The sequence below is a fragment of the Bufo bufo genome, chromosome 2 (assembly GCF_905171765.1).
Source record: "Bufo bufo chromosome 2, aBufBuf1.1, whole genome shotgun sequence".
In the NCBI taxonomy this organism is placed as follows: Eukaryota; Metazoa; Chordata; class Amphibia; order Anura; family Bufonidae; genus Bufo; species Bufo bufo.
In genome coordinates this window covers 259483421-259501065 of record NC_053390.1, presented here as the reverse complement: position 1 = coordinate 259501065, position 17645 = coordinate 259483421, and the positions used below count along the sequence as shown (strand labels likewise).

The 17645-nt window shown below is 43.9% G+C and overlaps 1 protein-coding gene across 8 annotated transcripts in view; it reads right to left on the bottom strand.

Moving 5' to 3' along the window:
* CIT (citron rho-interacting serine/threonine kinase) overlaps positions 1 to 17645 on the bottom strand; it is a 155903-nt gene that overhangs the window by 101523 nt on the left and 36735 nt on the right. For all 8 annotated transcript variants that reach the window (XM_040416520.1, XM_040416521.1, XM_040416522.1 and 5 more), the window contains exons 10-12: positions 3394 to 3577; positions 948 to 1053; positions 49 to 192 (exon numbers count right to left, since the gene is read on the bottom strand). In XM_040416520.1, the coding sequence (XP_040272454.1) occupies positions 49 to 192; positions 948 to 1053; positions 3394 to 3577 (434 nt within the window). The remainder of the gene's footprint in view (positions 1 to 48; positions 193 to 947; positions 1054 to 3393; positions 3578 to 17645) is intronic.

The window sequence follows — 17645 nt, the reverse complement described above, 5'->3', positions numbered from 1 at the left end:
CAACAGAATGGACATTATTCCTAAGGGAGTGTAGGATTTGATGCTCACGCTGCATTCTGTGATGTAGGTTGCCAGGTCTTGCTCCAGTAGAGATCTCTGCGATTCAGATGCTTTTAATTCAACTTCTTTTTGGCTGAGTACAGCCTCCACCTCAGACACACGACGATGTAGTCGAGTCATTTCTTGCTCCATCTGTAACATACATAAAATGCAAAGGATTTATATAGTTCACGGTAGGGAAATCCATAAAAAAAATTAAAAAAAACGCTGCAACTAGTGAACATTAGAAGTCACAGCGCGCTCACTTCTTCTAACGGTGGGCTCACAAAGTCATCCACAGGCTGGCTGCTCACATTTACACACAGTCCGATGAAAATGCCCACAGCACACAGCTTTCCAGTAAGATAGTCATTTTTTTATTTTTCACCTGCTTATGTCCCTTCAGTATTATCCCAAATCCAGCTCTGATGAGAAGACGGTTTGCCTCGTCTTCATCATATATATTGTAAATAAACCATATAAGTCCTTCAGAAAGTGTCCAGTACAGGGGATAATCACATTCCAGCCATTTTCTTTGACCCAAGATCATTGGTTGCACACAAAGGGTAACACAAAACGATTTCTACACGTATAGAAGGAAGGTCTATCTTTCTGAAAACATCTCATAAGTATTAGATGTCATATCCGATGATGTGGTCAGCTGTCCTCGTCTCCCACATAAGACGCTTCTTTCCTACACTTGGTTTAAGGTGGGAGATCCAGTGTAGTCAGTTGAGACTTGTAAAGCTAAACGGACTGTTAATCTGTAAGAACATCTTTAAGACAAACGCTTGTTGCTCAAGTGCTCTCTGACCCAAAAGATAAAACCAATCTCTTGATCCCCAGCAGGAACGCATTGGCTGTAAATTTCTGCTGCAAACAGGGAGGCCAAGTGTTGAGTTAAGTACCTTGTGGCATTTGTCCTGTGTTTCCTGCAGCTCTTTGCTCTTGTGAAATAACTTCTTCTCCATGGAGCTTGTCTTGGCTGGAGAGTCCAAGCCAGACACAATGGACCTAAAAAAAAATTTAAAAAAATTATAGAAATGTGGCAAAAAGACAACACAAAATAATGTTTCATATCTAATGCTATCCACAAACCAAATATCTAAATGAATGTCAACTCTTTGGCAAGAATAGCTTCTAACCAGTCTTCTCATCTAACACCATATCCTAAATCCATTAAGCAACGCATTTCCTGCTAACATAAGCACGATCATTCCCTTACCAACTACCACTCCTACACCTCCAGCAATCGTCTGCAGCACATAGAAATGACAAAACGCAATCACTGCCGGCATCATCCTCCATAAATTACTCATGTCTTGGGATGCACGAATCGTGGTCATCATGACATCAGAGAAGCACATGGGCCTTCAGATGAAACTAGAATAATTTATACCATCTTCCTCCTACCTAGTACATCAAGTGCAGAGAACAAAAAAAAAACACCATACCCAGCAGTATGCATGAGGTGAAAAGTTTGTCAACCCCCAAGCCCGAATCTATGCTATGAATCGAATACCCATACATCAATGACATCAATGTTCATAGATTTTAAAGTGCTTCCTGTTACATGACTACCGAGACACTCCCACCTGGGTCTCACAGCACAAGAAGTAATGAATCACCAAATCAATGTCCTCTTTCTTGGAAGAAGGGAATTTATTACCTAATCAAAGAATGAAAAAAGGGCCTGTTCATCACTTGACTGGTATTAAATCCGGTGCCCACTAGAGGGAGCTAGACGTGCAAGGGGCATTTCTATTTTTTTCAATATCATACAGATTGGGTAGCTTTGGGGGTAAAAAACGGATGTGACTTATGTAGCGAAGTAAGATCATGGAAATTATCATGTTTGCTAAATATATGACCACTTGTCCATTGCTGAACTTATGCTTCTAGCTACATCTGAAATTAGGATTTCTAACTGCCATGGCCTAGTAGAGAAAAGTCTTCAAACCTTAAAAGCTGTAAACCTGGGTTATGATCTATGAAAATCATAATAATAATAATCATACAAAATTATTCAATTCCTCAAATTCTGGTCTGGAAAAGTCTTCTACAGCATCGGCCTACCCCAAAATATTAAACTCAATATTAATAGTTCAGTCTTGGTAAATTGTTTATGATTTTATAATAAAGCCAAAACCATTGCTCTTAATAAGCATACAAGACAAACAGCAGAGGTAACAAATGAGTCCAAACGACAACTGTGAATAATCACAGTACAAATACTTGGAAGCAATTCCCAACGTTGGAACAGATCAGGCCAAGGAAACTCCACAAAATCCAATACTATGGACCTAAGGGTCTGTGCATATCACTGTAGACATATTTCCTCTTCTTCCTTAGCATTTCCATATTATTCCTGCTGTTTCCTGACTATGGAGATGGATCAGCCAGTATATTTTTGTCTGCCCTTGAAACGGCACAATATATTTTGTGACAAAATATCATTCCATACCATTATACAAGTACATTCGCTTCGCATATGCTTCAGATATTGGGTCAGGGAGGAAAAATCTGTGCCATCCATCTCCTTGACTCCTCTCAAAATAGAAGAGTAACTTAGACTGAAGCTCAGGCATACATAAACAGCGATTGCATAACGGTGGTGGGCAGGTTATTAAAGTCCTGCTACTAATGTAGATGTGCCACCACACTTGCACTGCTGCAGGAACTATGCAGATACATTGCTTGTGTGGAATATCAAACACTCTTCAGAAAAAGCCTGTTGTTCCTTCATCCTCAAAAAGGTGTCTGACAACCATCAGGAGTACCAAGAATGAAAGCATATCTACTACTACCTCTCCGCTTCCTCCCGACATGTTTACCGGGGTCACACTTTGAAACAGGGGATCCACCCTTTCTATATAAAGTTTGACGACAGCATTCATATTTTACTAATGAAAAAAAAAAATGGAGACATTAAGTACTTTAAGGCTGGTCCTTAAAACCTGCAGAAATGACGGTGATGAGGCAGTCTTCTCGAAAGGGAGCAGGTCACAAGCCATAACTGATTTGGAGGCTACATGATAGGTTCATTATACAGATCTTGTCATGCTGATTGTATAGGGTATAATCAAGTATTATTTTTAGACGGTTTCAAATCGAACTCGATGCAGCTATGCTAAGTAAGGTAGCTGTTTAATACTGACTTCTCAGCTGTTTCAGCAAAGCCATCTCATGCACATCAGCACCGTTACACCAGAAAAGGGAAGAAACCATTGAGATGGATAGGTATTAATGTCAGCAGGAGTAGTGTGATGCAGATAGCATACAAACAGCACTGCAGGTCACAGAAACCTGCATTCTTCAGCCAAGTCAGGACCGTCACACATTCGTTGTACTTACTCAGATTTGGTGAATGCGCCAAGAACCTTGATGTATGAAAACCCCACAAACGGAAGCCCTTCGCCCGAGAAACCTGCAGCGCTCAAGTGGCACGAAGAGGGCAAAGCGCGTAAATTCTTCTCCGGCTCGTCAAAATTTGAGGTGTCATCGTCAGACTTTAAGGTAGGAACAAACGGAGGAGGAGCTGGTCAGAATGAGAGAAATGAGGATTACAATCCAGGAACCTGCTTCATTAGCTGCACCAGCACTGCAGCCTGTGCTCTCTCAGGAACTGGCAGACTGAGTCACTGCTATCAAATCTATTACAGCAACAGCATATTAACCCCTCCAAGCAAGAACGACCCCTTTCCAAGATTACTAGAGTTCCGGGATCTCTTCACCTGCTAGAACAAGCAGCCATCAACCGTCGTCAGTGCAACCCCCTTAAAAAAAAAAAAAACGGAGCCCAGCGCGTTTGCCCATTACATTCAACCATCATGCTGATGTGATGACGATATCTGTTCAAAGAGGCAAGCTAAAATATTCAGAGGGTGTGCGGGGATACAGAGGCTGGCAGATCACTCTCCGACCTTTCAATTTTACAGAAACGCAAGGGAAGCTGGAATGGTGAAGGGGCATTATTCATATAGAAATGTGCTGGCCTTCTCTACAGTCCATCAGGCAGCTACTGAGATAGCAGCCGCCTTAGGAGGCATTGTGATATTGAAGATCCTCCCGGTTCTAATACTGTTACCATGGATCCAGAATAAATCTCCTCTGGGCCAATAGGATATGCGAAAGGAAAAAAATATCCCAATCCACATAGATTGTCATCGGGCTTTTACCAGTGTATTCCAAAGCAAGCAGTTAAAAATAAATAAAACATATGTGCAATTAGTGTGGCACCGTTCATATGAGCGACACAATCATTCAGCTGTACAGACTGTCAGCACGCTTCCAAGAGAGCAGACTGCAGAATCTGGCTAAATAATGCAATTAGGGGGGAATTATTTAATACTACACAACAGATATTTGATGGTGGTCCACACGGCGGCTCGGGACACTGCCGGCAAAATACAGCCTCGTCTGCGGATTTGCTCTTTCGAGGGTCACACAGGCCGTGGAATGCAGCAGCTCATTTTTGCACAGTGAGCAGGAACAATGAGGATGAGGAGCAGCACAGGCAGCCGAGCGGGGCCATTTACATTACAATGAGGCCACTCTCCACCACTGCCTTCTACACTAATTTGACACCCACTGGAACGCAAGCCTAAAATTAGCTCTGTAAGGATCAAGAGGAAAGAAAACAGTAAATACTTGTATGCACTGACACTATGTGTGTGTGTATATGTGTGTAAATCCCGCATCCAATGAGGAAACGCAAAGCCACACAATTATATATTTATTTCCACCTACGCACTGAAGAAGGCCTTGATATATTCAGGTGTCAAATTAAATCAGCGACATGTGACAAACCAGCGCAAGCGCATCAATACAACACGGCAGCAGTATTACAAGTGTGTCAGACTGAAACTTCTACATAACTTCTAATATCTTCCAGTCATTTCAAATACTTCATTCATGCAACATGTACCTATAGAAAGCATCACCATGCAAGAGCAGGGATACACCAGTAAAATAGGATTTTTCATGAAAAACAAGCTCTACTTTTTGTGCCTATACATATTATGGCCATTTATTAGACTATACAAATACTTCTAAATGCAGACAAATTCCAATCCAGTCACCGCTTCAACCGGTCACTGATAGCATCCAGATCCACAAGGTGCAGCACAGAAGCATGGTGGAGGTGAGCAGTACCCACTGTGGGGGCACTATAGGGTAAAGGCACTACCACATGCAGTGAACGGAAGTATTAAGGGGACGCGACTACATTTTGGAGAAACTATGTGGGCAAGGTAACTGGTGGCACTGTGGTAGCACATTACCTGAGGAGAGGACAGTAATTGCTTGAGCATTAGCAGAGGTGAGGGCTACATTTCCATGCAGCATTCACCTCCTCTGTATGGGGACAAGCCATCAGTACAGCTTGTCCCCAGCATAATCTGCTGCACAGAAACAATGATTTTAGGTGCCGGGTGAAAGACATGATCACCCACTGAACGATCATTTGCTCATTCATCCGGTGATCAAACGGCATCTTTTACACAGGCAGATTATCGGCAAGTGTAAAAGGACCTTAAAGAGGACCTGTCCCCATGAAATGCAATGCAATCTACAGGCAGCATGTTATAGAGAAAGAAGAGCTGAGCAGATTGATGTACAATTGGTCCCTGAAGATACAATGGCTTCAGGATAGAATATTTTCAAAATAAAATGATCTTTCCTGGGCAATCGTAAATCTAAAGTCTCTTTTACACTTGCGTTGTCCGGATCCGTCGTGTACTCCATTTGCCGGAAGTGCCCGCCGGATCCGTAACACCGCAAGTCGCAAGTGAACGGAAAGCATTTGAAGATGGATCCGTCTTCAAAATGCGTTCAGTGTTACTATGGCACCCAGGACGCTATTAAAGTCCTGGTTGCCATAGTAGTAGTGGGGAGCGGGGGAGCAGTATACTTTCCGTCCGTGCGGCTCCCGGGGCACTCCAGAATGACGTCAGGGCGCCCCATGCGATCACGTCATCTATGCGCGTGGGGCGCCCTGACGTCACTCTGAAGCGCCCCGGGAGCCGCACGGACGGCAAGTATACTGCTCCCCCGCTCCCCACTACACTTTACCATGGCAAACAGGACTTTAGTGTCCTGGCAGCCATGGTAACCATTCAGAAAAAGCTAAACGTCGGATCCGGTAATGCGCCGAAACGACGTTTAGCTTAAGGCCGGATCCGGATTAATGCCTTTCAATGGGCATTAATTCCGGATCCGGCCTTGCGGCAAGTGTTCAGGATTTTTGACCGGAGCAAAAAGCGCAGCATGCTGCAGTATTTTCTCCGGCCAAAAAACGTTCCGTTCCGGAACTGAAGACATCCTGATGCATCCTGAACGGATTTCTCTCCATTCAGAATGCATGGGGATAATCCTGATCAGGATTCTTCCGGCATAGAGCCCCGACGACGGAACAGAACAACGCAAGTGTGAAAGAGCCCTAAGGCTACTTTCACACTAGCGTTGTTTAAATCCGGCGTTCAATTCCGACACCGGAACTGCCCGCCGGATCCGGAAAAACGTGTGAAAACGGATTACATTTGAATCCTGATCAGGATTTTGATCACAATGAAAAAATGCATTGGAAAAAATGGATCCGCCATTTATGGACTTTAACTTTTTTTTCACATTTTTCGGGTTTAACATGCAAAAGCCGGATCCGGTTTGACGGAACACACGGCGCCGGATCCAGCGTTAATGCAAGTCAATGGGAAAAAGGCCGGATCCAGCGTTCAGTCAAAGTGTTCAGGATTTTTGGCCGGAGGTAAAAATTCAACATGCTACGTTTTTCTGAAAAGCCTGATCAGTCAAAAAGACTGAACTGAAGACATCCTGAACGGATTACTCTCCATTCAGAATGCATTAGGATAAAACTGATCAGTTCTTCTCCGGATTTGAGCCCCTAGGACGGAACTCAGCGCCGGAAAAGAAAAACGCTAGTGTGAAAGTACCCTAAACTAGACTCAACATCCAATGCCTCAGACTTGGATCTAACCAATCAACATGACCATTTCACTGGTAAAACCCCTGTATTGGTTGTTTATTAGCGCATCTACAGTACAGTGCGGTACTACATGTCTTGTACTGCCCACTGTCCATGTCAGGATCAGCTCCTCTTTTGGATATCATGGAAGCATGGCTCCACTTTATTTTCTGGTACACTGTGTGCAATACAGGACCCTGAAGAAGCTTCTGTCCTCATCATGGAAAGTGATTTACAGCTTCCAGCATCTATTCTTGACTGCTATAAGTAAGGACTTGCATTATTTCTTACTTATCTGCATTTTTTTTCTTATCTTGGGATGACATTTTGGGGCTTTGGAACCAATTAACAGTTTTCCATAGAGATATGGACTCAAATTACAATGCTTTCAACCTACAATGGCCACCCTGGAACTAATTTATATTGTAACTTGAGGGACTACTATAGTTTTATGGGAACAGATTCAGTAAAACGTCTAATCTACATATTTGAATCTCTGCTATTTTTGATTTCACACGAGGAGTTGTGATCAATGTTATCAGGGTAAGGCTACATGCACACGACCGTTGTGTCTTTTGCGGTCCGCAAATTGCAGATCCGCAAAACACGGATGGCGTCCATGTGTATTCCGCAATTTGCGGAACGGCACGGACAGCCTTTAATATAAATGCCTAATCTTGTCAGCAAAGCGCGGACAAGAATAGGACATGTTATATTTTTTTTGCGGAGCCACGGAACGGAGCAACGGATGCGGACAGCACACGGAGTGCTGTCCGCATCTTTTGCGGCCCCATTGAAGTGAATGGGTCCGCATTCCGAGCCGCCAAAATTGCGGCTCGGATGCTGACCAAAACAACGGCCGTGTACATGAGGCCTAAGTATGTATACACACTTACACAGAGAACGCTATCACTGATAACACATCCCCGTGTAAAACTATCGGTGACTCACAGCTATCTCTGTATACACACTAAAGGCTGTATTACACTGTCAGATAATCTGCCAAATCGATAACGAGAGTTCATAGTAACGTTCATTAGCGATGATCTGCCAGTATAATACTGCCACCGATTACCCGATGAACGAGCAAATGCTTGTTTATTGGGCAATTCAGATTTTTAAACTGGCTTAAAAATCATTGTTTGCCGGTGGCAGATCTGCTGTTCGCAATCAACTAGTCAGGATGGGGACCAGCGATGTGATTAGTGATCGCTCCTCCCCATACTATGGAGGAGATAGCTGCATGTATTAGCGAGCAGGCCATTGCCAGGAAGGATAACTTCCTTCCCGACAATCGCCTATATGATCGCACAGTCTAATAAAGCCTTTACACAGAGAATGCCATCAATCACTGATAACACTTCCCACACGAACAATGAAGTCAGAAATAGCAGAGCTTGTTTTTTTTCTTTTTTTTGTCATAACTTTTCATTGAGTAAAATAGAATATTCCAAAAATGTCAGCAACCCATATAGAATTCACATTTCAAATACAATTGCAATACGTTGTGACTCTTAAAAAAAAATGGGGGTTCACAAGAAGGGTAAGTGGAGGGAATAATGCGAATTCTATATAACGTCACATGGCAACACCCGGGACCCCCGACGATCAGCTGTTAGAAGAGGCCAATGCTCCATGAGCCCTGCTCATAGGCCATGTGAGGTCACCGTACATCGGTCATGGCCTAGTTGCAACTCAGCCCCATTCAAGTCAATGGGGCTGAGCTGCAATACGAAGCACAGCCTCTATACAATGTACAGCACTGTGCTTGGAAAGCTGCCAAGAGCTCTGGTGAGGATGGCAGCTCACTGAAACAGCTGATCAGCAGGGGTGCTGGGGCTCAGACCCCCTGCCGATGTGGTAATGATGACCTCTCCTGATCAATTCCTGGATAACGTCTTTAAGTTACACATGTAATAATGGGGATCTGCTGTAGGTACTGTAAATAATAAGCGACTACAAAACAGGGTGGATAAAAATCTATGATTTAAAAAAATATATTAAAAAATCCGATTTTTTTTATTTAAATCAGATTTTTTTATATATATTACCATTTAAAAGTTATTCCATCATGAAATAAAGATTAGTTTTTTTAATTATGTAGAATAAGGCTGTACGTGGACTCCCATATTGTTGAATGGATTAGGCAGTGGCTGAGGGACAGGCAACAGAGGGTTGTAGTCAATGGAGTATATTCAGACCAAGGTCTTGTTACCAGTGGGGTACCTCAGGGATCTGTTCTGGGATCCATATTGTTCAATATCTTTATCGGCGAAATTGCAGAAGACCTCGATGGTAAGGTGTGTCTTTTTGCTGATGACACAAAGATTTGTAACAGGGTTGATGTTCCTGGAGGAATACACCAAATGGAAAAGGATTTAAGAAAACTAGAGGAATAGTCAAAAATCTGGCAACTAAAATTTTATGTTGATAAGTGCAAGATAATGCACCTGGGGCGTAAAAACCCAAGAGCAGAATATAAAATCAGTGATACAGTCCTAACCTCAGTATCTGAGGAAAGGGATTTAGGGGTCATTATTTCAGAAGACTTAAAGGTAGGCAGACAATGTCATAGAGCAGCAGGAAATGCTAGCAGAATGCTTGGATGTATAGGGAGAGGCATTACCAGTAGGAAGAGGGAGGTGCTCATGCCGCTCTACAGAGCACTAGTGAGACCTCATTTGGAGTATTGTGCGCAGTACTGGAAACCATATCTCCAGAAGGATATTGATACTTTGGAGAGAGTTCAGAGAAGAGCTACTAAACTAGTACATGGATTGCAGGATAAAACTTACCAGGAAAGATTAAAGAGGACCTTTCACTAGAATAAAAAAATCTAAACTAAGCATACAGACATGGAGAGCAGCGCCCAGGGATCTCCCTGCACTTACTATACTTTTGGCCAGCGCTACAGCCTGGGAGAAGGAGACGCCGGCAGGCTCCACCCAGTTGAGCCGAAAATATGAAGATACCGGAGCCTATACCGGGAGAACGGAGCAGCGCCCAGGGATAATAGCAAGTGCAGGGAGATCCCTGGGCGCCGCTCTCCATGTCTGTATGCTTAGTTTAGATTTTTTATTCTAGCGAAAGGTCCTCTTTAAAGGACCTTAACATGTATAGCTTGGAAGAAAGATGAGACAGAGGGGATATGATAGAAACTTTTAAATACATAAAGGGAATCAACAAGGTAAAAGAGGAGAGAATATTTAAAAGAAGAAAAACTGCTACAAGAGGACATAGTTTTAAATTAGAGGGGCAAAGGTTTAAAAGTAATATCAGGAAGTATTACTTTACTGAGAGAGTAGTGGATGCATGGAATAGCCTTCCTGTAGAAGTGGTAGCTGCAAATACAGAGAAGGAGTTTAAGCATGCATGCGATAGGCATAAGGCCATCCTTCATATAAGATAGGGCCAGGGGCTATCCATAGTATTCAGTATATTGGGCAGATTAGATGGGCCAAATGGTTCTTATCTGCCGACACATTCTATGTTTCTATATGTGTAATTTTTTTGGTATATAAATTCCATTAATCCATTCACAATGTCATGCTCTTCCAGAGGTTTTTGTAAGATTATTGGGCAGTTTCTCGGCCTACAAGATATTATCACAGATGCTTGGTTTACTTTTGCAGTTCTCAAAACTGAATTTGACTCAGCAGAGATCACATGCCTCTTCTTCACAGCAAAAATGTTATAACATGAACAGAGTTGAGAAAAATACCTTAATCCTAACTTCTACAAACCTATGAATACAGAATCAACCTAATTAAACTAAAAGTTGTTATTCTAAAAATCTTTATCTACTTGCATATTATGAGTTATACCAGCAAGAATTAGTCTTTATGTAGAAAACTATGATTTAAATCAAGCCTTACTGACTAGTGATTTAAATAAAATCCACCCTGCTACAAAATGATGATTCATACAGTAAAAACATAATGCCAACACTTGACAGTATGTTGATACTTAGATTGAGAATGTGCCCCAGTCACATGAGCTGTCCTGTACAGCCTCCAATAGTTTCAGAAAGTTATGATATGTCCTCACCTCCCAACTGGCTAACCTCTTGAGCCTGCATAACTGATCAACTCTTTGCAGCCATTGATCTAGTCATCTTAATGGGATTAGGATCCTAGCATCGTGCACTAAGTGTGTGGGAAGGTCAGATTTGGAGGGGTTCCATGTGGAATGTGGAACACAATGATTCTGGAGTTAATTTTATTTTAGTTGAACAAATATCATAAATCTTAATTTCAGAAATAGCAGAGTTTAAAAAAAAGTTTTACTGAATCCTTTCCCACAAAACGATATATCATTCTGCTTGCAGATTATACAGCATTTTGTGGAGACAGGTCCTCTTTAAAGGGAGTCTTTCACCTAATCTGAGCGTTTTAGACAGCTCAGATCAGGTTATAGACTCTTTGAACCCCATTACAATGTTTACCTTTGTTTTCTGTGTCCCTCGTCCAGATCATGAAAAAAAAACACTTTTTAAACGTATGCAAATGAGCTTCTGAAGGTGCCCAGGGGCGGCGTTACTGGGCGATGTGCCCAGAAAAACACACCTCTTTCAGCCCTCTGGTCCGCCCTTCTGTTCTATTATTACCTCCTACTCTGCCTCAAGCCTGCGGACTTCACGAGCGACAAGAGAAGAAGTCAAGTTGGGAACTGGCCCGCACCTGCGCACTGCTCTGCCCATTATGGGCAGAGGAACAGCTTTTCATATTGCGCATGCGCCGGCCAACTAAAGACAGCCGGCCGGCGCATGCGCAATATGAAAAGCTGTTCCTCTGCCTGACTTCTTCTTTTGCCGCTCGTGACGTCCGCCGGCTGGAGGCAGAGGAGGAGGTAATAATAGGACAGAAGGGCGGGCCAGAGGGCTGAAAGGTGTTTTTTTTTCTGGGCACATCGCCCAGTAACACCGCCCCTGGGCACCTTCAGAAGCTCATTTGCATACGTTTAAAAAGTGTATTTTTTTCATGATCTGGACCAGGGATACAGAAGCGGTCTAAAAAGCTCAGATTAGGTGAAAGACTCCCTTTAAAGGGGTTCTCCAGGAATTAAGAAAATAAAAATACCTAATTATTACTTTATTATAAATATATTCCCAAATACCTTTCATTAGTTATATTGGTTCGTTTTGTCTAGGGAGCAATCATTAGGAGAAATAAAATGGCCGCCATCCTATTAGTACACACAAAAACTGTCCTAATCACACAGGAGGACAAGTTACTTCACAACACTGAGCTAAAGAGCTGCCTCGTCCTCCTCTCTGCTCTGCTTGTCAGGGATTATAATCCTGAATACAGATAAGAACATCAGCTGAATCTCTGAAGGAAAGGAGCTCAGGACAGGACAGACTGTGGTAATGGAGACTGCATACAAATGCTACTGCTCATTACTCACATCTCCACCCTCCTCTCTGTACTTCATGTCTCCTCATAAACTCCTTTCCTAGAGATTCAGCTGAAGCTCATATTAAACTGTATTCAGGATCATAACCCCTGACAAGTAGATCGGAGCAAATAGTAGCAATAAGAAGAGAAAGATTAACGGCTGATGCAGCCTGAACTTGTCCAATCACCTTGGGCGGGAGCCACACCGCCAGTCGGGTAGACAGTAGAAGTAGAAGAACACCAGACCATAGGAGTCAAGCGTGTGGACAACAAGGGGCCCACTTTCACAATCGGTTGTTAAATAAATTGAAATTTATTTAACGACAACGCGTTTCGGGGTACCGCTGACCCCTTTATCAAGTCTGGATGGCTGATTCGGCCGCTGAGCGTCCTCCAAGTGCCGGTGAACAGCGGCCGTATCAGCCATCCAGACTTGATAAAGGGGTCAGCGGTACCCCGAAACGCGTCGTCATTAAATAAATTGAAATTTATTGAACAACCGGTTATGAAAGTGCACCCCTTGTTGTCCACACGCTTGACTCCTATGGTCTGAAGTAGATCGGAGAGGAGGATGAGGCAGCTCTTTAACTCAGTGTTGTGAAATAGCTTGTCCTCCTGTGTGATTAGGACAGGTTTTTGGTGTACTAATAGGACAGCTGCCATTTTATTTCTCCTAATGACTGCTCCCTAGACAAAACAAGCCATTATAACTAATTAAAAGTATTTGGGAATATATTTGTAATAAAGTATTATTTAAGTATTTTTATTTTCTTAATTCCCGGAGATCCCCTTTAAAGAAAATCTGTCAGCACCAAAATACTCCCAAACTAGAGTAAGTGGTGTATAGTATATGTGGTGCTAAGTCCAACTATATAATTGTTATCTTAATACTCACTTGCATTCTGACACTGTGCTCTCACAAACCAGCAGTAAAATGCATTGAAAGGACTCCTCTGAGTCCTCTCCATTATGTGCATGCGCTCGGGAGTCCTCTCAATGCATTTTACTGCTGGTTTGTGGGAGCACAGTGTCAGAATGCAAGTGAGTATTAAGATAAAAATTACATAACCGGACTCAGCATCATTTACACTATACACCAGGGGTGCACCTAGCCCTTCTGCTGCCTGAGAAAAAAATTGAAACAACACCCCCTTCCCCCCACCATACCAAATTCTCAACCTAATCCCATCCCTCCTAACATTACATATATCACTACAAAATATACAGGGTAATACAACGCCTCATACCTCTTACATCCAGTGACGTCTCCTTTGATCTCTTCCTCATTTTCTCCATTCAGACCAGACCGCCATGATGATTTTTCACCTATATCTCGTCTCCTAGTTTTCCATCATCCTCCCACTTTCTGGACAACTCATCCTGCCACCTCCAATACTGTGGCCGCTGTGCTCCCCAATATTATACTGCAGGAAGAGACCCCTTGATAATACTAGTACCATGCAGATAGTGCCCTTCAATAATTATTGTAACGCAGTGTCCTAAACTAACTGCGCCCAGCAAGTAGTGTCCCTGACGCCAATAGTGTAAAGATAATGTCCCCCAAATATAACTGTGCTACTGCGCCAGGGTGCCCCCACAGTAATAGTGCTCCACAAAGTCCAAACTAATAATTCTTTGCCAGAGCACACTTTGTAGTAATAGTTTTCCCAACAGTACTAATGTGCCCCAGAAGCAATAATGCTCCCATAGTGCCCATACTAGTCATCATGTTTCCCCTAGTCCCCCGGTAGTAATAAAGCCTATCATAATGCTCCCCCAGTAGTAATAATTCTTCTTCTAATGTGACAGTAGAAAATGCACCCCAAAAAAAGACATCAATACAAAAAATGCCCCGTTATGTGTGCCAGTGCAAAAAATGTCCCCTTATAATGTGCACTAGTACAAAAATGCCCCTGTTCTGTGTGCCAGTACAAAAAATACCCCCTTTTAGTGCCCCCAGTTCAGCTAATATCCCCATAGTGCCCCCATAATGTGTGCAAGTATAAAATACCCCAGGTCTATTCCCCCATAGTGCTCCTCTCTCCCCTTCCCCATAGTGCCCCCATAATGTGCCTGTTTAAAATACCCCTATATAGTGCCCAAGTAGATGCCATCAGTGTCCCCCATAATTTGCCAGTACTAAATACCCATTCTTAGTGCCCCCATAGTGCTACTCTCCCCCCTTCCCCATAGTGCCCCCATTATGTGTCCCAGTATAAAATGCCCCTATACAGAGCCCTCAGTAGATGCCCTCATACTGGCCCCACATAATGTGCCATTATAAAATACCCTTTTAGTGCCCCCAATATATGCCCCCACAATGCTCCTCTCCCCCTTCCTCATAGTGCCCCTCATAATGTGTCAGTATAAAATACCCTCTTAGTGCCCCCAATAGACATCCCCATAGTGCTCCTCTCCCCCTTCCCCATATAAAATACCCCTTCTTTGTGCCATTAGTGGGTGCCTCCATAGTGCCTCCCATAATGTGCCAATAAGAAGTGCCCCTAGATGCCCCCATAGCGCTCCTTTCCTGAATTGTACTATATAACAAGAATAAATGGTATTACTTACCGGTAATTTGATTTTACAGAGCCCATGACAGCACCACCGGAGAGAGGAGGATCCGCCCCACAGAGACAGGAAACCTGCAGAATAAAACGGGCGGGCATACTTCTCCTCGTCAGTGAGTTTTCCAAGTATCGGAGGAAGGCCGCCACATGAATTAGACATGCATTTTGTATACAGGGAACATATATTATATATATTCTTTTTTTTTATAAAAATTTTTTTATTTTTATTTTTTTTCTCTGCACACCCGTGTAATAAAGAAGAACCACCAGGGAGGGAAACCCAGGGTGCTGTCATGGGCTCTGTAAAATCAAATTACCGGTAAGTAATACCATTTTTTCCTATCGCCCATGACAGCACCACCGGAGATTTACTAGAGTAATCCATAAGGGTGGGAAGTAGAAAGAAGAACCCCTTTACCAAAGGAAGGATCACCAGAAGAGTTCAAGTCCAACCTATAGTACCTAAAAAAGGTCAAAGGGGAAGACCAGGTCGCTGCCTCACAAATTTTCTCCATTGGAACAGAAGACCTCTCAGCCCAGGAGGCAGCCACTGCCCTGGTTGAGTGGGCCCTTAGGCCCCCCGGGGGAGACAACCCCGATGAAACGTAGGATAAGGAGATGGCTGACACGACCCACCGAGATATAGAACTCTTTGAGGCAGCAGAACCTTTGTTTCTCCCTTGAAACTGTAAGAAGAGTGAGGAAGATTTTCGCCAGGAAGAGGTAGAGGACAGATAGGCCAAAAGGGCTCTCTTGACATCCAGACAGTGGAGAGATTCTTCTTCCTCAGAGGAAGGATTTTGACAGAGAGTGGGAAGAACAATCTCCTGAGACCGGTGGAATTTGGAGGCGACTTTTGGAAGAAAAGCCGGGTCAGGACGGATGATAACTTTGTCCTCTAAAATCAAGGTATACGGAGGGTTGATGGAGATGGCCTGGATCTCCCCAATCCTCCGAGCAGAAGTCAAGGCTATCAGAACGGATAGCTTTAGGGTAAGGTGCTTAATCGAAATAGAATCAATGGGCTCAAAGGGAGGCCCAGACAAAGCTTTTAATACCACCTCTAGACTCCAGGGGGGGGCTTTTGGAACTACCACCAGGGAAGACCTCTCCGCAGCCCTAAAAAACCTGGCAACCCAAGGGCTACTAGCTATGTTCTGATTAAACAGAATCGACAGGGCAGAGACCTGAACTCTCAGGGTACTGACTGATAGACCCATTTCTAAACCTTTCTGGAGAAACTCAAGAATAGAAAGCAAGGGAGCAACCCTAGGTAGGCTCCTTAACTGGATCTGGGCAAAATTTAAGAATTTATGCCAAACTCTGCTATAGATCTTTATAGTAACCTCCTTTTTACTTTTTAGCAGGGTAGAAACCAAGGCATTAGAGAACCCTTCCTTCTCTAATAACCACCTTTCAAAATCCAGGCCGTTAAATGTAGGCTGTCTACAGCTGGATGTCTCACTGGTCCCTGGCTCAGAAGGCCCCGGACCGTCGGAAGCACCCAGGGATCGGCGATAGACATGGTTCGGAGTCCCGTGAACCAGGACCTCCTGGGCCAGAAGGGCGCGATCAGGATTACTGTGGCCCGCTCTTCCCTGATTTTCCGTAAAACTCGGGGAATCAGGGGAAGAGGGGGAAAGGCATAAGCCAGGCGGAAATTCCACTCCTGTCAGGGCGTCTATCCCACAGGGGGATCCCGCTCTGCTTAGGGAATAGAACCTGGCCACCTTCTTGTTTGAATATGTGGCAAACAAGTCGATTTCGGGAACTCCCCAGAGATCTACTATCTTCTGGAAAACAAAGGGGTCTAGGGACCATTCCCCCTGGGACAGGGTATGGCGGCTCAGAAAATCTGCCTGTCTGTTCTCTACCCCTCTGATGTGGACTGCTGAAATCGAGGTGCATATTCTTTCTGCTAGACTCAGAGTGACATAGGCTTCCTCCATAAGAGCCCTGCATCTTGTCCCTCCCTGCCTGTTCAAATAGGAGACTACAGTCCTGTTGTCCGAAAGGATCCTTAGGTCCTTCCCTTTTATCTTCGGAAGGGAGGCCCTCATCGCAAGGCCGACTGCCATTAATTCTTTCAGGTTGGAGGACTCTACTTTTTGTAGGGGGTCCCAACGACCCTGGAAGGAGGTTCCTTGAATGTGGGCACCCCACCCCCACGGGCTTGCATCTGTAGTCAGGCACACCAATCTTCCTGTTTTCCACGGGATCCCCTGGACGAGATTTTCCGTATCCAGCCACCATGATAGTTTCTGTAAGGTCTGGACTGAGATCTCCATTTTCGCATTCAAGGACCGGCTTTCCTTCCAAGCAGACAGGATTTCCCACTGTAAGGCTCTGGAGTGCAGCTGAGCCCACCTTACTCCCGGAATACAGGATGTGAGGGAGCCGAGGACCGACATTGCTGTTCTTACTGAAGTAACCGGTCTCCGGGTTAGATCCTGGATCTTGTTCTGGATAACTACTACCTTGCTTGTAGGTAAAAGGGTTTTTTGGAGAGAAGAGTCCAGTATTAGGCCTAAAAAGGTCTGCCTCCTCGATGGACGGGGTCTTGACTTCTCCTCGTTTATTATCCACCCTAACCTGTTCAGGATAACCCGGATCTCTGATACTGCCCAGATGCATGCTTCTTCTGTCTGACCTACTATT